Consider the following 22,192-nt stretch of genomic DNA (forward strand, 5'->3'; position numbering starts at 1 on the left):
TCCATAGGTCCCACTGAATAGATGGGGGAATCTTTTCCCTATCCAAAAAACTTGTGGCCTGCCGACAATCCTAACAAACTGAACCAAAGTCCACCCTCCAACACAAGAAAGTCAAGATGAGTCACCTAGCAAAGAATAAGGAGATTCGCCACTAGACTAGGAAAAAAAAAACCCAATAAATAATCCACAAGAATAGCGGAAAAGTAAATCACCAAATAATTAGCACACTTCTTGGGGTAGCCTTAGTAAAAGTTGGTGTGACAATAGAAGCTCTCTTTTTCATATGGTATCAAATTCCTCCAAACCTCTGGAAGCAAGTTTGCACCAACTTGATTCATTTTGAAATTAATGCAGGTCAATAAAATTAATCTTTAAATATCCAAAAATAAAAAATTACAACAACAACAACAATAATATCCATTCAACACCTGAACAACAAATAGAAGATCTAATAGGGCTCCATTAGTGAACAGCCCTAACTTTTAGCACTTTTATTTTATGGAAAGAATTTCCAACAATGGAGTTTCAAAAAGAAATTATATCTTGGCCTCTTTGAGACTTCTCTGTCTTGACTGAGCCTAGTTTTGAGGCCGATTTAATATATAAAAAAAAGTGGTCAAATCGCCAGATGAAATGCTTCCTGTTCTTTTCATCTATGAATATAAAACCACAGCAGTAATTGTGAAATAATGAAAAGGGCATTCTTGCTGCAGATGCACAGTTCAAGTGTTATGTACCCACTTAAATCAGATCACAAAAATAAGAAAAAAGAAGAAAGAGAATGAGATTGATCTCGTTCGAGGGAGATCGGACCTCCTAGGCCACCAATTCGAGATGGTGAATCTCCAAAATCCAATAGGATCTTAATAATAATTTCTCAGCATATTTTTCATTATTCTAATAATGAATTTAAATACAAAGAATTACTACATTAACTACCCACTTATCCAAACTACCCACTCTCCTATTCATTCAAGTAACTACCCCCATAACCATAACTCCATAACTCCTACACAATTCGTAACTACCCTTACCCATTACCTAAGACTCCTTAACTAATTGAAACAATTAAAATAAAATACATCAAGATGCATCAAATCTTGATACAAAATAATAAATTTCTAGGCACATAACATCAAGTGCGCTGTTAAACTGGAACAACAGAATATCACACTCTAAGTTCCTCGATTTCTGGGTGCAGTGGCTCAAACAGGGATTCTACTGCACTTGGATCCACACCCTCCAACTTCGATGGGTTCCACTTGGGATTCTGCAACAAAGAGGTTAAATGAATACTTTTAAGGAAATTATTCCAATTATTTGTCAAACCAACTATTAATGAATCTAAATGACTAACTCAATGCATAAATTTGAGAGTAAGAAATCATAACAGATATCTTACTTCAATACACATCTGTCTCCATGCATATGTTTTGCTAGAGGGACCAGATGGCATGTACACAATCAGTAAATATATAAAATTTCATTTTCTTTCTACCATCATCATCTCATCAAAGCATTGTTGGATGAACAAATCATATTCCTTTACTATTTTTTTTTTTTCTCTAAATCCATTTCTTTTTTAGATTTAGCCATGTTGTTATCATTCTCACTACCTCAATCTTAAGAACCTTCTTCTTGCATGCTCATTCTAACTGCGCTGCAATTAGCCTTCGTTGTACATAATTGAACCATCTCAATCGACTGCCCCATAGTTTATCACCTATTGGGTACTAAATTTTCATGAATATGTTCATTTCTAATTATATTTTCTTAGCCTTTCCACTCATCCATCTCAGGTCATTCTTGATTTCCTGAAACACATGTCTATTTTTTCCTTCTGAAGACATCAGCAAACAGCAAAGAGTGTTAGGCTCCATAGAATCATCTTTCTACCCCTAAAGCACAAGGATAACCAACATTGAAAACACTGTAGAAATTAATTTAGGAAAGGTCAGAGAAATTTGAAATAGAGATGGGAAGTGACTCCAATGGCTCTGGAAAAAAACACAATGGAGGAGAAGATGATCGACAGACTTGTTCTCATACTTACAAAGAGGACACCAATTGATACACAATCATCAGACTCCTACCTAAGGCTGCCAACCAGACAAAGAAAGACACCTTAGATGGGACTTTAGGACCCCAGATTGTTGACTCTGGGAACAACTGAGGACTAGAAAGATTTGACACCAAGGCCTAACAAATAATTTAACTGAGAACAAACTGTCTCAACTCCTTTGTCAACTCTACGGTCTTCTTTCGAGACAAAGGAAGCCGAGAGACTTCAACAGGCCTCTTTTTGGCAACTATCCCTCCTGGATTGCCACAGCATCATCCTTCCCCGAGACAATCACAAATCTCCCCCAATGACCACAAGGGTGTTGCAGTGCTGACTTGAACCTCAACCATGGAACTCAGCACTTGTTACGTACCCGACCCACTATATACTCCAAAGTCAATCCCCAACCCAGCTCACTACATAATTCGTGACACAACACTCAAAACAGGAACCATCTTGAGCACAAAACAGGAAGAAATCATCTTGTAAACAAACTGCCTTGTAGAACTAGAAAGCTTTTACTTACAGTAAAGTAAGTTTGCATGGTCAAAATAAACCCAAAGCTCATAAAAAGAAAAAAGTGGTCATTTTAATCGAGGGAATAAAAACAGATTTTTAAACATTAACAGATCAAGGCAGCGGCATGAGCATGTTCACACTTCTCCTATGATACCATCAATAATTTTTATGGGATCGAAAATAAAACCTGGTCCTTGTCCACCAATACTGCTCGGACCCCTTCCGCAAAATCATTTCGAAGTGAAGACCTTAGAGCAATTCGATATTCAGATTTCATTACACCACTTAACTGGATACAGTCAAGTAAAGGAAGAAGATAATAGTCAGATTATTCAAATATATGAGACTTGAAAGCAGACTACAATCCAACTATGATAAAGCCAAAACAGTAACTAGAAACTCACTTTAGATAAATCACTGCCATTCTCCCCATGTGCATATGCAACTCTAGAGAAATGCTTTTCTGTTAAGCATAACGAAAAAGGAGCGCCATTTCCAAGACCTATAAGTGCACCATTAGCCCATTCGGACACTGCAAAAGAAATACAATCAAGATGAAAGACAGAATGATGTACATCATGCATCCATTTCTTCCTAGAAGTGTTGCCTAATATTTTCTCCCAAAAAACCAACCCAGAATTCATAAACACAAAATCTCGGGGTTTATAATTACCATGTTAATTCTCTTTCCTTTCTATTAAATTAATAGCTAATAGCCAATCATTTATTATACTAATACCTACAACTATCATTTAAATTTATACCTGCTTTTATACTTAATATTTCTATTTCTAACTTTTTCTGTATATTAGAGTTTGTAGGCATCAATTCCATTAGCTTTTGTCCCTTTTGACTTTGGCTCCTGTGAACAAGCTATGTTAGTTTTCCTTCTTTTCAAGTATTAAAGCCCCCAGATTCCAAGTAGCAAAATGAATCCTAAACTTCTAGGCTAACTTCTTTGCTTGAACCTGTCTGGTTTGATGCAAGAACCCTTGCCTACTGGCCTAAAATACTTACCAAGCCTAAATATGGATCCAAACTGTTGGGATTATCATACCTGTAGCTTCAGTACTCTGCTGATGTTTCTTCAGCTCTTCTATTATCTCAATGACTGACTTATGTGAACCAAAGGATGAAACAATCTGAGGCAAAAGCATCTTCAGTTGGGCCTCCGATTCAGGCTCCTTGCTGTAGCCTACCAATAGCGTTTGAACATCCTTGTGTGGGTTGTCAGAACTGTGTGCAAAATAGGCGTACATTTAACATTATTCACAACCTAACAACTCACAAAAGAATCAAGCCATTGTTTTCTTATAAATTTTAGTGAAAATGAAAATAGATGATAACTTCTGATGTTGTTTCTTCAAAATAAAACTTTGCACTTTTTTTAAAACGACACAACATGGTCCTGGCTGAAAGAGCCACTGAATTTGAGAACATGAATTTCCATGTAGATTATTGTTTTTCACTCATGGGCTCTCAACTACTAGTGCATACTTGTAGTGGACATTGTTGATCTTCATTTGCATGCTACACATGATGGTTATTGTATTTTTGTGACTTATGAATGAATTTAATGTATATTTTATTGTTCCCTACAATTTCAAAGAAAATTTCTTCAATATTTCCATGTTCCATAACATTTCCATGAAAACTGTATTAGTTTCCATACTGACCGAAGTATTTCAGTTTCTAGACTGGCCAAAAGACACTGAAATAATTTCAATACCTTGCCGGAGACATTTTTCATGTCAGAAGAGAATGAACCCAATTACTCAATTTTATCAAAATAAGAGGATATGGAATACTAATTTATTTCACCGATTTACTTTCATCAAAACTAAGAGAAGCATCATAAACGAAAAGATGACTCGAGAAATACAAGGTAGATGCAAGAAGGGACTCCTTTAGTGAAACCAAGTTCCCCGATGGCACATAATGAGTCCCAAGACCAATGTATAGTGCATCAGCAGGAGATGAGATTCTGTTTCCCGTCATTCCCAAATAAGCACCTGCAACAGATCTAACAGAACTGTGTCAAAAAATTGCATAAATAAAGAGATAAATATGAAAAATAACAACAAATAATTCCAGGAAAAGATAGCTATACTAAATAATCTATGGATAAAAGGCAAAAATCACTTCAAATCCTGGTGAAAAAAATGATTAAGCATGAAACCAACGCTAAACATGTTCCACTATAACAGTGTAATAGTCAGGGAGCACTATGATTACCAGTGTAACAATAAGTAACGAAATTACGTAATAAATAAGCTTATTCCTCAATTGAATCAAAATTCCTATCCAAACTCCAACTCAGGTTGATATTATGCTTGCAACATTCAGAATTTAAAATATGTTAAACGGATTTCTGAATAAAATCATGTTTGGAACGTAGAATTTAAAAAACAGAAACATCTGCAACAGCCATTATGTTTAATAAATGATAAAATAATATTTAAGTTTGAAAACAAAATGCCTAAGTAATGTAGCTAAATAATGGCCAGTGTGAACATAAAACTTCCTATTAATGGGATAGCAAATTTTCCAGAAAAAGGAATGGGGCCCAGGTGTTCACATCATAAAGACCATTAATTTAGTTCCATTACCATAATTAAAAAGTATGCATCAAACAACAGGAAATTCCTCAGTTTTCATCCTTGCCAACAAATGTATCTAAAAAAGTTGTTCTATTGAAAATTGAATGCAAAGAAGAAATTCTTATATTTACTAAGCAGCGAAAAAAAAAAAAATAGACCATGCTTCATGGAGCATATTGGCAATGTAGAAAGAGTAAGCATAGCCTGGATGCAAATGTGGATGTATATATGAGAGAGACTCATCCAAGGGAACATTAAAGTAGAATCACCAATGGTGATAAAATCCAAGAGATAAAACACATCAATGAGAATAAGGGTCACCAAGGAAGCAAGTTGTTCTGAATGCATACAGAGAGGAATGCTCGCATAGAAGTTATTTCCAGTAATGCTACCTAACAAGGTTATGGCAGTTTTAGTATTTTGGACACATGATTGACATCTGGACACATCCGGATACACATCCTAGCACGTAGTGTAATTCTTGATTTTATGGTTTTCCTTTAAGAAAACGATTTCTGAAAGAGGGTTAGTGTAATCTATCCTCCATATACTAATCTACTTAAGTTCTAAAATACAACCATGGTTGGATGTTAGAAATCTATTTTTTTTAGATATGATATATAGAAATGCTCTTTCACTTTTCATAAGAAAAAAAAATCTTTAATTTATTAAAGATGTAATCTTGAGTCAGCACATCATACAGAACGTATACGGATGAGTTGGGGTGTCGGGCTTCTTGAAGGTGTTGTGCAAGACACTTCATACACATACTGGACACCAATACACATGTCCTTATTGCATAGATTTAGAGCAATAGACAAAAACCATGAGTTCATGGGTGCAGGTCAAAGACTCGAAATGGGATTCATGTATTGTGGTTACAAACAGGAACAATGTCTTGACTGATGATGATCAAGAATGATGTCAACAATAACGACGTTGATTTCCAGAATAATCCTAATTATATAACATATAATGTATATATTTGAACTAATATGCTGTGTCAAGTCATAACACTGAAAACATTAAATATCTGAGAGGAGGTGAAAGAAATAAAAAGATCACCCCCCATGCAAATGAAGTGAATGTATGGTGAACTCAGAAAGGTATACCAACTGATCCTCCCCCAGGACTCTTTGCAGCTATGTAAGAAAACCCAACATCTGGAAACAAGCCAATTCCATTTTCTGGCATGGCAAGGATTGTCCTCTGAAACAAATCCCATATAAAATGCAAGATCAAGAGTGCTAGTAAAATTCCAGCCACAACAAAGAAACTATATAGATCTTTCTATTGTTGACATAATAAATATTATAGTGACCCATCTATGGAAGCAATTATACCTCAGTGACAACCCGGTAACGACCATGACCAGAGAGGCCAATTCCAAAACCCATTGTTATGCCATCCATTAAGCAAATATAGGGTTTTTTGTACTCAAAGATTTTGCATATCAGAGAATATTCTGCAGTAAAAACCTGCCAAAGAATTTGTGTTATCAACACAATTAACTACTGCTTACAAAAGAAAAAAAACCCTGAGAATACCTATGAAACATAATTATGACAAGAATAAGGTAAAGGCAAGGGCAAGTGGCTTTGGCGGTTCGGGGAAGAAAGAGACAACTTGTGGAGGAAGGTGGTTCGGGCTAAATATGGAGAGAAGAGGTTTGGTTGGTATAGTAAGGAGGTTAGAGGATCTTACGGGTGTAGTGTGTGGAGAGGTATTATGAAGGGTGTTGATAAGTTTGATAGGGAGATTAGATTCAAAGTTGGGTTGGGAGACAAGGTTAGATTTTGGGAGGATCTTTGGTGTGGAACTTCATCTCTGTCTATCCAATTTCCATCTTTGTACGCTTGCTCTTTGAAAAAAAATAACTCAGTCCAGTAGTGTCTGATTCGAGACGGGAACACGAATTCTTGGGATCTGGGATTTAGGAGGAATTTCAATGATTGGGAATTGACGGAGGTCACATCTCTTCTAGATCTCCTTAATTCGATTCAATTCAGAGAGAACGAGCAGGACAGAAGAGAATGGTTCAAGGCTAAGGATAAGAAATTTTCTGTTAAGTCTTTCTATGATTGTTTGCTTCCGTTGCATGGGGTATCTTTTTCTCCATCTATCATTTGGTCAACTCTTGTTCCTTCTAAGGTGTCTTTCTTTTTATGGCTTGCTTCTTTGGGTAGAATCTTAACTTTGGATAATTTGATCTATCGGGGGTGGATTACCCCAAACTTCTGCCATCTTTGTTTGAGGGATGGGGAGTCAACCAACCACATTCTTATTCATTGTTCTTTCGCCCGTATTATTTGGATGTTCTTCTTATCTCGTTTCCAGGTGGATTGGGTTCTTCCATTTTCTATCTTTGGGCTTTTAGAGGGTTGGAGTTTCAATATCTTCTCTGCTAGAAAGAGGCATCTTTGGACTATCCTTCCATTCGCCATTGCTTGGGGTCTTTGGAAAGAGCGTAACAACAGGGTGTTCCATAGCAAGGAAAGCTTGCCTCATACGGTGATTTTAGAGACTCTGGGATTTCTTTTCTTCTGGTCAAAGATGAGTAAAGATTTTGAGGGATTGAGCTTCCAAGATTTTATTTTTAATTGGGATATGGTTTGTGAACCATAGCCTCCCGTTGGGCGTGTTTTTATTTTTTTGTTTTTTATTTTTCTTGTTTTTTTGGTTTTGTTGTTTGGGGGCTATCTCAGCCTCCTCTTATCCTTTTTCTTTCATTAATAAAATTTATATTTATCAAAAAAAATAAGGTAAAGGCAATTTGTGCATATGCCATGTTGGTCATAAAATAGTTCAATTCCTAGTTCTTTGTAAAGGCAAATATGCCAAATAGGCAAATTGGTTTTGATCTGAACCCAAAATAGATGATAAGTTTGGAGCAAAAACTCAGAATGCATTGATACTTGAACCTACTCAAAATGGCCACTGTAAATCACATTTGTAACAATGCTTCCCTTTGGGAAGGTCGATTGCATTTCTGGGTTGTATTCCCTCCCTACTTAAGATGACCACTACTTGAAAGAGGCGGGGAAAGCAGTCAATATTTATCAACTGGAAAATAATAAAAATGACACAACAAGACCTCTATCATATCTGATTCTTGGTGTTTGGTTGTGATCTGCTTCACATCACCACCTGCAGATCAAACTAATAATTGGGTTATTACCTGGAAGAGCATTCAGTAAGCATAATTCCAAATAACAACCATAATCAAGTGTGCAACCATGATACAGACAACCAATAACAATCAACTTCGCTACCATGACACACACTTGTTAGACAACAAGCTTTACAAAAAGAACTGCATAAAAAGCATGGTTCGTCATTTTGAATTTCAGAAATAACCATCTTAACATACATTCCTGCCTTAATCATAAGGCTAACCCTCAAAACTTGACCCGCCACCCAAAAAGACAAAATCGTAGGTCAAAGTTAAATGTATTAAACAGTTAAAATAAAAACTCCACAAGCTAAAGGTGGCAAAGTAAACTGTAAGTACCAAAAAAACAAAACAAAAACTACTGATTGAGAACTTAAATAAATAAAAGGAATTTCAGTTTACTTGTCATTACCTGCCGAAAATGCACGAGGTGAGCTGCTCTCTACCAGAACACACTTGACCCTAGGATCCGTTTCCCACTCATCAAGATAATTTTTGAACTTTATATCCATCTCTGCCACAATTCAGATACTAGTGAATATTATCAGAATTACAGTAACTATACTGATGCATCTCACAAAGAAAACAGTCTAAAAGCAAAATTCAGTCGAGTCCCAACTGCAATTTCTACTTCAAGAATCAATTTCCTAGAATTGTTTTTTATTTTTTATAATAAGCCATAGGTATAATGCTTCAGAAAAAGAAAAAGGAACTGCAACACCGCCTTGTAGATCAAGGTGATCTACTTAAAGCTGCAAGAAAACAAGGTCAAACCACTAGTAAAGAATGCTAGAAAGGCATTCTAAAAACAAAACTCTCCCAAAACACTCAGAGTTGAAGTAAAAAAGAAAAAAAGAGAACAATTTAATTTAATAAAACAACAATATCATACAAGTTGGTCCCCTGATCATCAAAAACCCTCTTGATTCTTTCCTTCCAAATTCCCAAAGAAAATGCAAAGTGAGCCTACTAGGTATCAAAACCCTAACTAAGAAGAAGCTGAAATTCTGTGTAGCTTAAGATACAGTGCAAAACAAAGATGGCTCACAATTTTGCTGGTATCTTTGCAACAAAAGCGAATGCATAATAATCAAATTTTGGGTAACTTATGATCTACAATGAGAATTTTATTCAGGGAAAAAACAACGCACTTTAGATGGAATTTTATCCAGCTAGCTTCGTTGGTAAATTTTATGGGTTGTATACCATAGAATTGGGACCAAATTCCAGCCATCACCGAGTTACAGATCTCAATAAAAACAGGCTTACAGATCGGAAAGGGAAAAAAAAAAGGGTCTGGTGAAGGCTCGAAACAGCAACCTTTTTGCATAATTATTCACATGGTAGTAGGAACACTTTCTATGCAATAAAAGAGATTATACGACGCCAACTCTATAACCAAATCATTCATATTTCCCATTAACTGAAATGCCCAGATATATCATCTCTAATCTCTAAAAAATGCAAGTAGGCATAATGAATAAAGCCACATAGCATTGAGAAAACTCAAAAGTTTACTTTCTAATCAAGACCCATCAATTCAGGAGGTCATCATCAACATTTAACCAATCAATTTAGGCATGAACTCCTAGTTGGTTCATCTTTGGTTCTTTGAGTTATATTTTCTCTTGTAATGGTAGCCCTCATTCTTGTTTATTTTCTTGGTTATAATAAAAACTATATACATGGGAGTGTGAGATCCTAACATCGTTACCTTTTAGTCCAAACTCCAAAGGAAAACAGAACAACTGACTTCATTTCCTACGTTTTTTTTTTCCTCTCAAAATTTAACAGATTTTAAGTTCTTTGACTGTCTTCGGAGACAGAAAAAACACCTTCGAATCCGTAGAGAAGTAAAATTTCCCCATTATCCAATAGAAAGAACCTCACACGATAATTCTTTATTGGGACGCAAATGTAGAGAACTATAAATCCATAACGACACAAATAAACAATCACAGAAGTCAAATCTTTATTGAAAACGAAAACTATTATAATTCTACCTCTAACTCCTCCAACATAAACTAAATTAGCACTTCCTTCCAAAATTTCTCATCAATCCAAATTCCAGAAAAAAAAAATCACTCTTTCATCAATCGATCCAAACAATGCACTAAAATTCCCAATCCACAACTTTGAACAAATTAATTCACGTGTACTGCAAGTCAACTATTTGACGGGGGGCATATTTTGATTTTTGAGGGGAAAAAAAAAAAGAAGAAGATATATATAAAAAAAAACCTAGATTCATGGCGTTGAGAGCTTTGGGACGATCGAGAGTGATGAGAGCGACGCCATTGGATAGAACACTTCCCTTAACAAAATCTTCAGTACCACTCCCAGCCATGATCGCTAAAGTTCGTCGATTATTGAATAAGGTTTTAAAGCTTTCACAATGAAGAAAATGGGGACAAGAGATTGCTTTCGAGAGAGACTGAGAGTTTAGTTTGGTGAAAAGAGTTGCAGAGAGAAGAGAAGATATGCGGAAGAGTAGTTTAGTCTGACAGTGAGAGACTAGATTTAGCATTTTCCTTTTCGACTGGTCGAATCTGAGAGAGACTGACTACAGTTTCTTTTGGCAAATGATTTGCTGGACTTACGCTTCACAAAACTTATTTGTACTATCTGTCAATGCCATTTGCCAAATGATTTGTTGCATTTTATTACAAAATAAATCCCTTCCTTCACTTTTAAAAATAAAAAAAATAAAGAAATCTCCATATTGTATCAAGTTTTTTTTCCCCCTTTTATGATGATTTCGAGATCGATAGATCCAAAACTAGTAGGGACGAGGCAATTGGAATCTTAGAGCACCATATCTCACCCCAATACCCGGACTACGAGTTTGTTACTAAGGACTGATTTTTTTGTTACTAACCCAAACAAAAATGATTTACAAATTAATGGTAACTCTCTATCTCATTCATTCAAGTCTAAGGGGTATTATATATTTTGTTGGATTTTTTTTTTTTTTTTAAGTTTATTATGTCTTAGATTTTTCTTTTTTTAATGATTGCTAGAGATCTAATTTGTAAATTTTTTTATAAATTAAATTTAGATGTTTTAGATTGTTTAAATCTTCTCAAGGAATTGTAAGATTAAGGATTTTTTTTAGAATATTATAAATCTTTTATTAAATTTTTAGATTGATAATTAAATCATCCTAATTATCTATTGAATTGCCAAAGTGGACAAGGAATTAATTATTTTTTTGGATTCTAGTTTATTATATATATATGCATGTCATCTATTGTAGTGTCATAACTCATAACTCACATAATTGAAAACTTCTTAACTTAAAAACCAAAAGATTATAATAATTATATTACTATATAGGTCGACTTCTTTTCAAAATGTACCGAATTAATTTGTTTTCGATTTTTTGGTGTGGGACTTATAAAATGCGTATAAAGTATATAGATCATCCTCATAAAAAATCAGTCAATTTCAATATTTCTAGCCCCAGTTTACAAAATACGTTGGATATATAGAATATTCCTTGTAATTTCAAGTAATAATTAATGACGTTATTGAATCCACTTGCAATGACCTAAGATATGGATTTAGACATGATTGAATTGAGAACCAAGATTCTTTCAATTAACCAAAATTATTGAGATTGGGTTTGGATGATGATGATGAACAACGTTATTGAATTGAGTCGTGTTGGAGTGACCTCAAGTTGAAATCTCATATCGCACTTCATGACGTGAAAGTGGATAGGAACCATAGATGCTTTTCATCGAGATATGAGTGAAAAAGTATCTATGGTTCCTAGCCACTTTCACGTCATGAAGTGCGATATGAGATTCCAGCTTGAGGTGACTTTTCTATTGAATTTATTATCAATTACCATGTGAATAACCTAGTACCCATCTTCTAAATTGATGGAGGTAAGTTAGGGAGGCAGAGATTAGTAATATGAATTATAATTTAAACACACTTTGATGTCATAAAGAATAATACAATAGAAGAGAACACAAATTTATTAGAATGCTGCTATTGCCACACTGACTTTGCTAACGCCACCCCAACTGTGTGCAATTCTTTGGTGATTTACATAGGAATTGGTATGGCAATAGCATTTCAATGTTACTCCAGCACGACTCTATAGAAAAATAAAGAGCACTACTAAATAGAAACAAATTTTAGAAGTGCAGAATGAATCCAATAAGTAACATTCATTAGTACTTGAATTACAGAAGAAAGTCTAGGGTCTTCCAACAGTGTATTTGCGTATACAAAATGCTTATCTCAAGTAAGATCTTTAGAAATATATTTCAGCTGAAAGTCACATAGTATAATTATGGTCGTCTGAGTGAACTCGAGTGACCATATGATTGCTCGTGTAAAATGAATTGGGAATTTTTTTTTTTTTTTTCTTCTCTTTTTTTTTAAGTGTATGTACATCAACTTCTTGAGGATATGTAAGAATGAATTGGGATGGGGAAGACATTTTGAACTTCTCAAGTAGATTCTGCTGTTCTTCTGCTCTTCCAAACAAGGGGAGCAACCAACATCCATACTGCAAAAAAGATATCATTGATAACAACAATAATTAAAAAGGAAGAAATAGTAGATACATTCTGGGCTTTAATGATGATGATGATTTGTGTTAGAGAATAAGATGCACTGTATTAAGATACATGAGATACACTGTATCATTGTTAGTGTATCTCATCACAAATGGAAGGTTGTGATGAAGGATATTCTAGAATATATATTGATATTTAGAATGTATCAATTGGGATATTCTAGAATATTTATATTAGGTAGTTTTCATATATCTTGGTTGATGTAATGTCTATAAATACCCTACTAGGGCTTTTGTAAGAATCATCTAAGAATTATCAATAAAATTCAGATTTCTACATGGTATCAGAGCTCAAGCTTCACTAAGCACATCGATCTTGGTGCGCCTTTCTTTGGCGATGGCACCACTGCCATCGCCGAACCTTAATCATTTTATTTACATTATTAGTTTTTTTTTTCAATAAAAATATCATCTTTCTTTATGTTCCAGACCTAGATATCTTTTATTTTATTCTTTGCTATTATTCTAGGTTTTTTTGTTTTTCCAATAAAAATCACAACTCCTTCTACATCTCTACAAATCTCCCAATTTCCACATTCATGTTACATGATCTCATTTTTTTTTCCTATCTAAAATCTCTCCAACGAGAGTTCTTTAATTTAAATGGCACAATCCTACTTCTTATGTTTCTGGGAGAGATCATGACAGATCTGGTCTAATAAGCCACTGGTTCCGACAGACTCAAAAAGAGCGGGATGCGACAGTGATGGACTTCATAGACAGATGGTGACCACCAGCAAGCACGATTGGCACTTTGACGATCAATGAACATATCCATTAATGAGATCAAGCAATTATTCAACAAAATCAATTGCATATTCTTTTTTCAAAGGACCATGCAATTGCGGGAGGATGTTAGAGAATAAGATGCACTGTATTAAGATACATGAGATACACTGTATCATTGTTAGTGTATCTCATCACAAATGGAAGGTTGTGATGAAGGATATTCTAGAATATATATTGATATTTAGAATATATCAATTGGGATATTCTAGAATATTTATATTAGGTAGTTTTCATATATCTATGTTGATGTAATGTCTATAAATACCCTACTAGAGCTTTTGTAAGAATCATCCAAGAATTATCAATAAAATTCATATTTCTACAATTTGGGATTATCAATGGATCAAGTTCGGTTTTCAAAGGTAACAATTGGATTAGACCGGTCAGCCCATTGGCCGAACACGTGTCATCTTGAGATTAGTATGATTGGTGAAGATAGAAAGAATGAAAGATTCAAAACCCACTACTAGAGACCCCAAGCCCAAGGTGGATGACGGGGTTGAGGAAGCTTGAACCCCGTCATCCAAGTTGGGCTGTTTGATTAGTTGAAGTATTGCTAGAGAAATACTGCGGTGTTGCATCTTAACTTAGGCATCGTAGTGCCTTTGGCAAGTATCTGTCTCTGTAGAGTTTGAAATAACAGAGAAGAAGACCGTGCTTAAATACATTTGTGTATATAGTTATCGATACACTATCGAATCTGATGGCAGTTCTATCAGAGCAGAGTAACAACTAAAATTCTTTGGTAGCATCTTTTAGTTAGGAAAGTGAGATGACAATATTAAATGAGGTCATATCACATCCCCTTATGTTAATGCAACGGAAAAACATTTCTAGCTTTACATTTTAATATATTATTTTAACTTGCCCATACTGAAAATCCCAAGTATGGTGTCTGTTTGGAGGAAATGTGATTGTTGTTTTGGAAAAGTTATGAAGTACTTACTGTAAACACAGGCAGCAAGCCATTCATTCACAATTCTGACCCAAGTACTGGTCCAACCTACATCAATTGTCCACCTGCAAACAAAATCAAATTTGTTATATTAGTGTAGAAAGAAACATATTAGACACAGTTTTCCTGCAATTTATCATAATTTCAAATATTTCTTTGTCACGATGTAGATGGTTTTTTCTATGTACAACAGCCCGTTAACAATCCCGGTTAGAAGGAACATGTGAACTGAAAGTTCCAGGGGTTAGTTCTGTATATGTAGAACCAAGTGTAGTGGTGTAGCAGTACTTCAAGTACTATGGACTCCCTACCGTCCGTCGCAGCTGGGCCTCCCTTCGCTTAGTATCTTAAGGAGCACTGAAGCTTATGCCCAGAAAAAAAAAAGTAGGATTGAGGGAGTGAGAGTGGATATGAACACGCTTGACTTAACAGAAGTCATGATTTTATACAGATTTGAGTGGAGGAAAATGACTCATTCAACCATCCCCACATTACTTGGACGAGGATTTGATGATAACGATGACCAAATATTTGGTTGTTAGAATGGTTATTTATTGAGAAAAAAGTTTCTAGAGCACCATTGCCTTAGTTCAGCACTCAGTTTTCCAAAATTTGTGAATTTCTGCAGAATTAGATGTGATCCTTAAAGTGCAACATTTGGTTCACTTTGTTTAATTGGGAGGAACCAATTTATGGAATCTGAACTTTTTAAGGAAGAAAGACCGACAACAGATATGTCCTTGTTACAATTGAGATGGTTTGTGTAAATTCGAGACTGTTCACTTTCTTCATTTGTATGAATTTTTCGACAGTGAGCACACTCATAGAATGTCGAAGGATAGGAAAAAAAATTTATTCATGATCCACGAGAAAGGAAATGCAGGTTTTATCAAATGATACATGTTTGGATTAGTAAGCTATCAACAAACTTACTTTCTCATGGTATGATGAGCATTCCAACCAATTAATAGCATGGCAAAGTACATGGCTCCCATGGCAAAAACAAAATGGAAGAAACCATAACCATATGGGACACCATCTTCCATCTGTGGTACCTCCTTCCTGAACTGCAACAACTGCTGTCAGATACATTGTTTTAAAAGTGTTAACGAAACATAAGTTCTTATGTGAGTGGGATGAACCTGAAAGGATTTGGAATCTATGCCAGTTGAAAATGTTGCTATAACCATTGCGAGTACTGCAATAACAAAGCTCTGCCACAAAAGAGTTTCAACGTTATTTGTTGGACATTAATAGTATGAATTACAAAATTATGGCACTAGGCTAGAAAAAAAAAATTGAATGCAGTTTAAACATTTTCAAGGAAGCCTTGTAAACTTGTAACATGAAATGAAAATGCAAATCGTTTGGAGTTTTTTTCGTTGAAAACCAAAAACTGCTTTTGTTCATTTCAAGTGTGGAGAATTTAGAAGATAATTTCGTCATGTTTTTAAAGTTATGGATACTCTTTAAAAAAATTTCAGAAGTTTGAAATATTACTATGATCGTAAGCCAGTCTGCCCTTGCTGCAGCTTCTGCCTTCTTGTTGCAAGCCTCTGTTGGTGGTTCACTGTAAATGGGAAGGACATGAAATCAAATTAAACTGAACTGAAAAGAAAACCACCAGATGAGAAAAAAAAAAGCATATCTTTGAGCCAAAAGTATGCAGAATTCAAAGATTGGCAGAAGATCAAGGACTTGTGCACTTTTGGTCATGTGCATGCATACAAATACCATGTCTGAGAAGTTGAGATCCATGTCTAAGTTACATAATATTTCATGAGAAACCAATAGAGTTCATTTTTATTGGTTTTTAAGATCAGGGCGAGCCAAATATTGTAAATTGAAATAAAATCAAAGAAATCGATTTGAAATTGTACCTCCTAATTGCACACCAACAGATGAATACAACATAGAGCCCCATCAATCCTGGAGTCAAAAAGCCAGCATTTATCTGTTTCAATGAAAAGATCAGCTATATCTAAGAAACAATGTAAGAACATGGACAATAAAAGTGCAAGTGAAATACTTCTACTTACTTTTGAATGGAGAGAGACGCATGTCATGAGATGAAGAAGTACCACTGTCCAGGTGATGAAGAAAATGTTGAGAAGACATGAAAGCTGAGGTGCATACCATATATACATTAAGATGATTCCCGATATGCAAGCAACGTAAGCCGCAATTGAAAGCACTGTTACTTGGAAGCGGCTGCAGCACAAATCTTCTAATAGATCAGTGTCAATACCCGGGTGATTAATGTCAGTAGAAGGTAATGTTCCAACATATGTTGAACCACACATAAATTTCACTCATGAAACATTTGCATCTTTGCTAAAAACTGTTTCAAACTCCTTTATGAATCAGTGTCTAAAGGCATGTTCCCTTTTTTTATTTTTCAGGACCGATGTCAAGGCACTACGTCAAGTCACTCGTAGTGCCTTGCCTAGGTAAATTTTCTACATCAACAAATGTTGAGACTTAAGATCTTACCATCTTTCTGCGTACTTGTCGGACTGACAACAATCGTTCAGCCATTTAATGAAACTTATTACACTTATGAGTTGAATCAGGAGGAAGACCCTGAAAAAAATTTGAAAGAATTACCAAGTGTAAGAGAAGTTGTAGCGAAATCTTCGAAGAGAAAGCTCATTGCTTAAGTTTCCCTCGAGAAGATTGCACTGGATTTGAAAGAGAAACTGAGATAAAAATAAATGTTAAACAGGAAAGCATTGATACCCGGCACCAAAATGCGCTATCTCCCCTGAAATAGAATAGAATTAAAACAAAAATAGCTTTCAAATCTTTGAATATGATAAAATTATATAGAAATGAATAAGAAAAATATAATATTAACTAACCATAGAGTTGAATAAATGCGGTGGGAATAAAGAATGGAATCACCATCAAGCTAATGCACATAATAATCTTGGCAGACCACCATCCAGAGTGCCATGAGTCTCTAGGTTCGTACAACTTCGTTGTACCAGCCGTAGAAAGAAACATTGTAAAGTAAAATATCTAGTTCCACATTAAAGAATACATTGTTGGAAATTTTGAATGATGCACGTTTTTTATGAAGCTTGAAAAGTACTGTTACACAGAATTGAACATAACACCTACTTTAAAAGCATGCACGTCAAGATTGATTTCTTACAACTATTGTAATCTTAGCGTCCCAAATGCAAATATGTATCTACGGGGCCTATTTGCCTAACAGCAACTCCAACCAAGGGCTTCAAATTGGCATTTTCTTCATTTTGAAGGCTCCTAACCACTTTCGAAGTCCAACCTCTGACTTCAAATCACTATTCCTTCCTCTAAAACACTATTCATTCACATAAGAAGGTGAAAAGAGAAAACTCAAATCGACATTTACAAAACAAAACCAAAAAAAAAAAAAGTGGGTGGGGGGACACAATAGGTATTCTGAAAATGTGAACAGTGATAAAGATTGGCCTTCAAATCTTCTCTTTCCGCTCTATATTTAAGTATATAAACAGTGATATGGAGGAGTTTTCTTCATTTTGAAGGTCGGTTGGGGTTTGGTTCGGAGGCCTTCATCTCTAAATATAGAGATTTGAAGGATGGTTGTAGTTGCACTAAGCATTTCTTTTACTGTACATGGGCTTCATTAACAAACAATTGGGATGGCCTGATTTTTGGTGGGAAGTCCACCAAGACTGAAAATAGGACTGTCATGCCACGTGGAAAAAAAGAATGGGTGGTGTTGACTGATGTTAGTCAGCACCATTGATACTAGAGAATCTGCATTCCTTTGGAGAGTACGGACTACATTGTAGCTTTAAAACTTAAAAAGGATACGAAGCAGCCGAGACTGACGCGCAGCACACCTTCGGTGCCCAAACAATACCGTCCACCTTCGCATCCGTTTAGTCCTGCATCAACATCAACGTCAAAATGTCATCAGCCAGTTCAGTGTTTGCGTCGCGTACAGACGTGGAAAGGGGCAGAGCCAGGTTTTTGCTTATGTGGGGGCAACCAAGAGTAGAAAAAAATTTGTGGAGACAATTAAGAGTAAAAGAAATAGTTGTGGGGGCAATGACACAATAGAAAATCTAGTGCGAAAGGAATAAACTTACTTTCCATCTCAGTCAGGGCACTTCGACCATAATCCCTGACCGCCCACGCCAATAGATTTGTAAGGAGAAAAATCAAACCATAGACATATCGAGCCATCCAAGGATTGGGTCCAATACAGAACTGGTTCCAACAAGATTCCTCCATGAATTCAATGCACCTCTGGCTTCTGCTGCTCATGTTGCTCTCCAATTCTTGCTCTTTAAGCTGTATGATGCTGCTCATCATAGAAAGCAGCCAACAACTTTCGTGGAATTCAGTTGTGATGTAACATTTACCTGCACTACAGACTACAGACAAAACATTCCCATAACGACCCACGTACTTATTTGAAAAATTAGGGAGAAAGCCTATGAAAACCTCATGTTCATCATCAAATTTTTAGCCTTAGGCACACCAATGGATGAGGGAGTCCAATCTAATTGTTTTTAATCAAGGGAGGTAATTTTAAAAATGACAGACTAATGGGGAGGTAGAAACATAGTTATGTTATAACTGAAATGCAGTCGCTTGGAAGCAAAAACAATTCGTTATCGATTTCCTTTTTCTTGTTGGAATAGATGGACGGTAGGTACTTGCGATGCACGATAGAGACATAAAGGGTATTTTCGTCTACGAGAGTTTTCACCGATTTACATGAAAGATGCCATGGAGCACAGATTTACTTTCTCATCTAATCTACCATGACACGAGAGGGATGACCAACTCAATGGATTTAGAGTACTTGACTCAGATGAGTCAAATAGGTAGATTTTAAGTTTTGTTGAATATTTTACAATTCAAAATTATATTTATTTTTTAATTTCATAAAGGATGGTAGTATATAACTCTCATTTTCTATTCTGAGTTGATGAAATATTTTAGTAGACTAGATGAATTTCTAACTTGGGTACGCCAAATTTTACCTAATCAGCTTGGTGAGTTGATTCAAACAAGTTTCGATAGCAAATCATACTCTTTTTTTTTTATAAGCTACCAAATCATATTTTAAACAATTAATTTTATGATTTATCAAAACAAATTTGATCGTTTATGATTTTGAATCCAAGCCAATAGATTTACACATATGTTTTAAGATTAATGGGTTTTAAGAAAAAAAAATGTATTGACCATAAATTTTGATAATAAATTCTTAAAAAACATTAAACTAACTTAAAAAAGACACTCGTTGACATGGCAGTGTAAACAAAATCATTGATTTATTTTCTTGTGTCTTGAGAAAAATAATTTGATTCTAACACCCCAACACATCAATGAGGGTCTTTTTTGAACAACTGTAAATTATTTTACAAATTGGGACTTAAAATAAAAGCACTCAAATACATTCAATTAACATGAAATATGCATAGAAAAATAGATTTTTTCCTTGAGATACACAAGGAAAAATCTCTGTGTCAGTACACATTCCACGTTAGTTGAGTAGGTTTGAGATTTTTTTCATATATTAATAATTTAACATATTTACCATTCAACACTGTACTATGGGGGCAATGTTTACACAATGATTGATGGGGTAAGTATTTTTTTTTTTCACAGTTACACAGTGCTTAAGGAAGTCAGTTCAGCATTTTCCTATTTTATTTACGCACATGAGTCAAGTTTTAGGCGATGAGTCGTAGTACTAGAATGACTTTAAAATTGATGTGGAGGTGCACGCTTTTCGATGGAATATTGAAGAAAAGCATTAATGGTTCGGTTCCATACACATACACATACGTATACAAATGCACAAACACATCCACATCAGCAAAGTGTGAATCTATGTCAATTGTAAAGTCACTCCACCATTTTCCTTCTATGATAACTTTAAAATTAAGGGAAAATGCTGGAATGACACAAATGGAGATACAAGCGTGACACAAATTATGTGGTGGCCCGCACATAACGTTAGATGCTCTTTACTTGTATTTGGCGAAAAAGCATTTATGATAATGTACACGACACCTGTGCCTCCGTTTGTGTCACCCCAGCACGACTCTTAAAATTAAAAGGTTTGGTCATTGGACACTAAGGGTGTCCAACTCGAAGAAGATAGTGACACCTTCGTGAAAGTTTACTGGAGTGTTTAAAGAATCAGTTATTGGGCCTTTCTACGCTCCATCAATTGGAGAATTGCAACTTTCCTTTCCTTAGGGAATCCCTATGAAATATCTTTACATTTCAGCCGTTCATTGGATATTCAATGTCCAACGACGTTGGATATTTTCCTTTAGTTAAGGCTTCAAACGATTACTCTTTTTCTCCAACAATGGTTGGATACTATAATTAACCTTTGGTAGACAAAAATGCCCTTACGCCTTTTACGCCCATGATTTCTGTAACAGATTCACTTTCTAGTAGGGTAATACCGTAATAAAGCTCTGTATGAACTTCAGAAACTAAAAATGCAAAGAGAGAGAGAGAGTAAATAAATTTGCTCAAATTTAAAATATTTGAAGAGATTGTTTTCTGTCTAATTTGGCTCAACTATGTAGAAAATTTTCTGATAAAAATCTGAAAAAAAAAAGATTTCGAAAAAGATAATAATTAATTGAAGGAAAAAAAAATAACAAAGTTTTATCCCTACAAATCAATCAAAATAAGTTTCATAAAATTTTCAGATTAATGCCAGTAATGTTCAAACTCGGAACACATTTTTTTATACAAAATCGGAATCAAAATTTTACAAAGACTTTTAGAGAAATCACATGAAGAACCAAAATCGATTTGATTATATAAAAAGCCGATCTTAGCTAAACAAATCCTAATTCATTAAACTTCGATTTATAGACAAAAAAACAAAAAACAAGCTACATTTGATTGATTTTCACCAAAAATCCGAATCAAAAGTCATCAACATCAATGGAAACAAACGAGTTCTCAAGGCAGATATTTCTATCAATCACAATATTGTAAGATTCGAAAAGAAGTTTAATAGAGATTAGTGGAAACATACCTGTAAGACTGTAACTGCTTCAGCTCTGGATCTAAATGGACGAAACTTCTTCAGGAAGCTCGCCTTCTTTCCTAGATCTTCAACGGAGAAGAGAAAATGCGAGAGAGAGAGAGAATTGAGAGTTTCCTTTTGTTAACTCGTTTTCGATTGCTTTCGGAGTCTTTTTCTTTTTCCCGCCGCGTAAGCTTTTGGTTTCCGGTTTCCGCTAAGACTGAGTGTATCGTATCGTAGAAGGTTAAAAACGAATTTTAACCAAAGATCTCTTACTCTAGAAGCTGAAAAGCCAGTTAATAGACTATAAATATGACCTATGAACTCTTTATCATGCTTTAAATTAAAGTTTTAAGTTGTTAGCCTTACCAACGTAGTAAGATTCAAATCTTACTATGTTTCAAGCAAATTAAAAAAAAATGTTGTTTTTTCACCATAGTTAGACAGAATACATTAGCCGTCCATTTTCAAAGC

The 22,192-nt window shown here is 35.0% G+C and overlaps 2 protein-coding genes across 4 annotated transcripts; both read right to left on the bottom strand.

The window, feature by feature from the left end:
* Positions 1-442: 442 nt before the first annotated feature.
* Positions 443-11,006, bottom strand: LOC147392536 (3-hydroxyisobutyryl-CoA hydrolase-like protein 3, mitochondrial). Of its 2 annotated transcripts, XM_086455045.1 has the most exons (11): positions 10,595-11,006; positions 8,766-8,867; positions 8,276-8,328; positions 6,525-6,659; positions 6,294-6,390; positions 4,464-4,593; positions 3,639-3,817; positions 2,986-3,113; positions 2,769-2,870; positions 1,136-1,270; positions 443-722 (listed from the first exon to the last, which is right to left on the bottom strand). In XM_086455045.1, exons 1-10 carry the CDS (start codon positions 10,878-10,880, stop codon positions 1,169-1,171), a joined length of 1,314 nt encoding a protein of 437 aa, XP_086311171.1. In that variant the 5' UTR covers positions 10,881-11,006; the 3' UTR covers positions 443-722; positions 1,136-1,168. The 2 variants fall into 2 exon arrangements, with proteins under 2 accessions (XP_086311171.1, XP_086311170.1); XM_086455044.1 differs by lacking the exon at positions 443-722 and having other exon boundaries at positions 843-1,270.
* Positions 11,007-12,515: 1,509 nt separating this feature from the next.
* On the bottom strand, positions 12,516-22,114 carry LOC147392537 (uncharacterized). 2 transcript variants are annotated; one of them, XR_015182342.1, is made up of 13 exons: positions 21,728-22,114; positions 18,795-19,082; positions 18,517-18,590; positions 17,553-17,712; positions 17,431-17,455; positions 17,185-17,274; positions 16,731-16,902; positions 16,572-16,645; positions 16,192-16,261; positions 15,834-15,905; positions 15,625-15,753; positions 14,683-14,756; positions 12,516-12,878 (listed from the first exon to the last, which is right to left on the bottom strand). XR_015182342.1 is itself a non-coding variant. In XM_086456737.1 (13 exons), exons 2-13 carry the CDS (start codon positions 19,018-19,020, stop codon positions 12,820-12,822), a joined length of 1,230 nt encoding a protein of 409 aa, XP_086312863.1. In that variant the 5' UTR covers positions 19,021-19,082; positions 21,728-22,110; the 3' UTR covers positions 12,516-12,819. The 2 variants fall into 2 exon arrangements, 1 of the variants encoding a protein (XP_086312863.1); XM_086456737.1 differs by having other exon boundaries at positions 15,625-15,758; positions 21,728-22,110.
* Positions 22,115-22,192: the final 78 nt, after the last annotated feature.

The sequence above is a fragment of the Akebia trifoliata genome, chromosome 10 (assembly GCF_017979445.1).
Source record: "Akebia trifoliata isolate Shusen 1 chromosome 10, ASM1797944v1, whole genome shotgun sequence".
Classification (NCBI taxonomy): domain Eukaryota; kingdom Viridiplantae; phylum Streptophyta; class Magnoliopsida; order Ranunculales; family Lardizabalaceae; genus Akebia; species Akebia trifoliata.

What these genes read in the sequence shown, in the direction of transcription:
- LOC147392536 (XM_086455045.1), bottom strand. Translation starts at nt 10,880, where the DNA reads ATGCTAAATCTAGTCTCTCACTGTCAGACTAAACTACTCTTCCGCATA. An exon ending in ACCTCGTGCATTTTCGGCAG is followed by an intron (nt 8,329 to 8,765) that starts GTAATGACAAGT and finishes TTTGATCTGCAG; the next exon opens with GTGGTGATGTGAAGCAGATC. An exon ending in TATTGGTGGACAAGGACCAG is followed by an intron (nt 1,271 to 2,768) that starts GTTTTATTTTCG and finishes TCTTTGTTGCAG; the next exon opens with AATCCCAAGTGGAACCCATC.
- LOC147392537 (XM_086456737.1), bottom strand. Translation starts at nt 19,020, where the DNA reads ATGATGAGCAGCATCATACAGCTTAAAGAGCAAGAATTGGAGAGCAAC. An exon ending in TGCCCTGACTGAGATGGAAA is followed by an intron (nt 18,591 to 18,794) that starts GTAAGTTTATTC and finishes ATGTTGATGCAG; the next exon opens with GACTAAACGGATGCGAAGGT. An exon ending in GACAAGTACGCAGAAAGATG is followed by an intron (nt 16,903 to 17,184) that starts GTAAGATCTTAA and finishes TTTGTGCTGCAG; the next exon opens with CCGCTTCCAAGTAACAGTGC.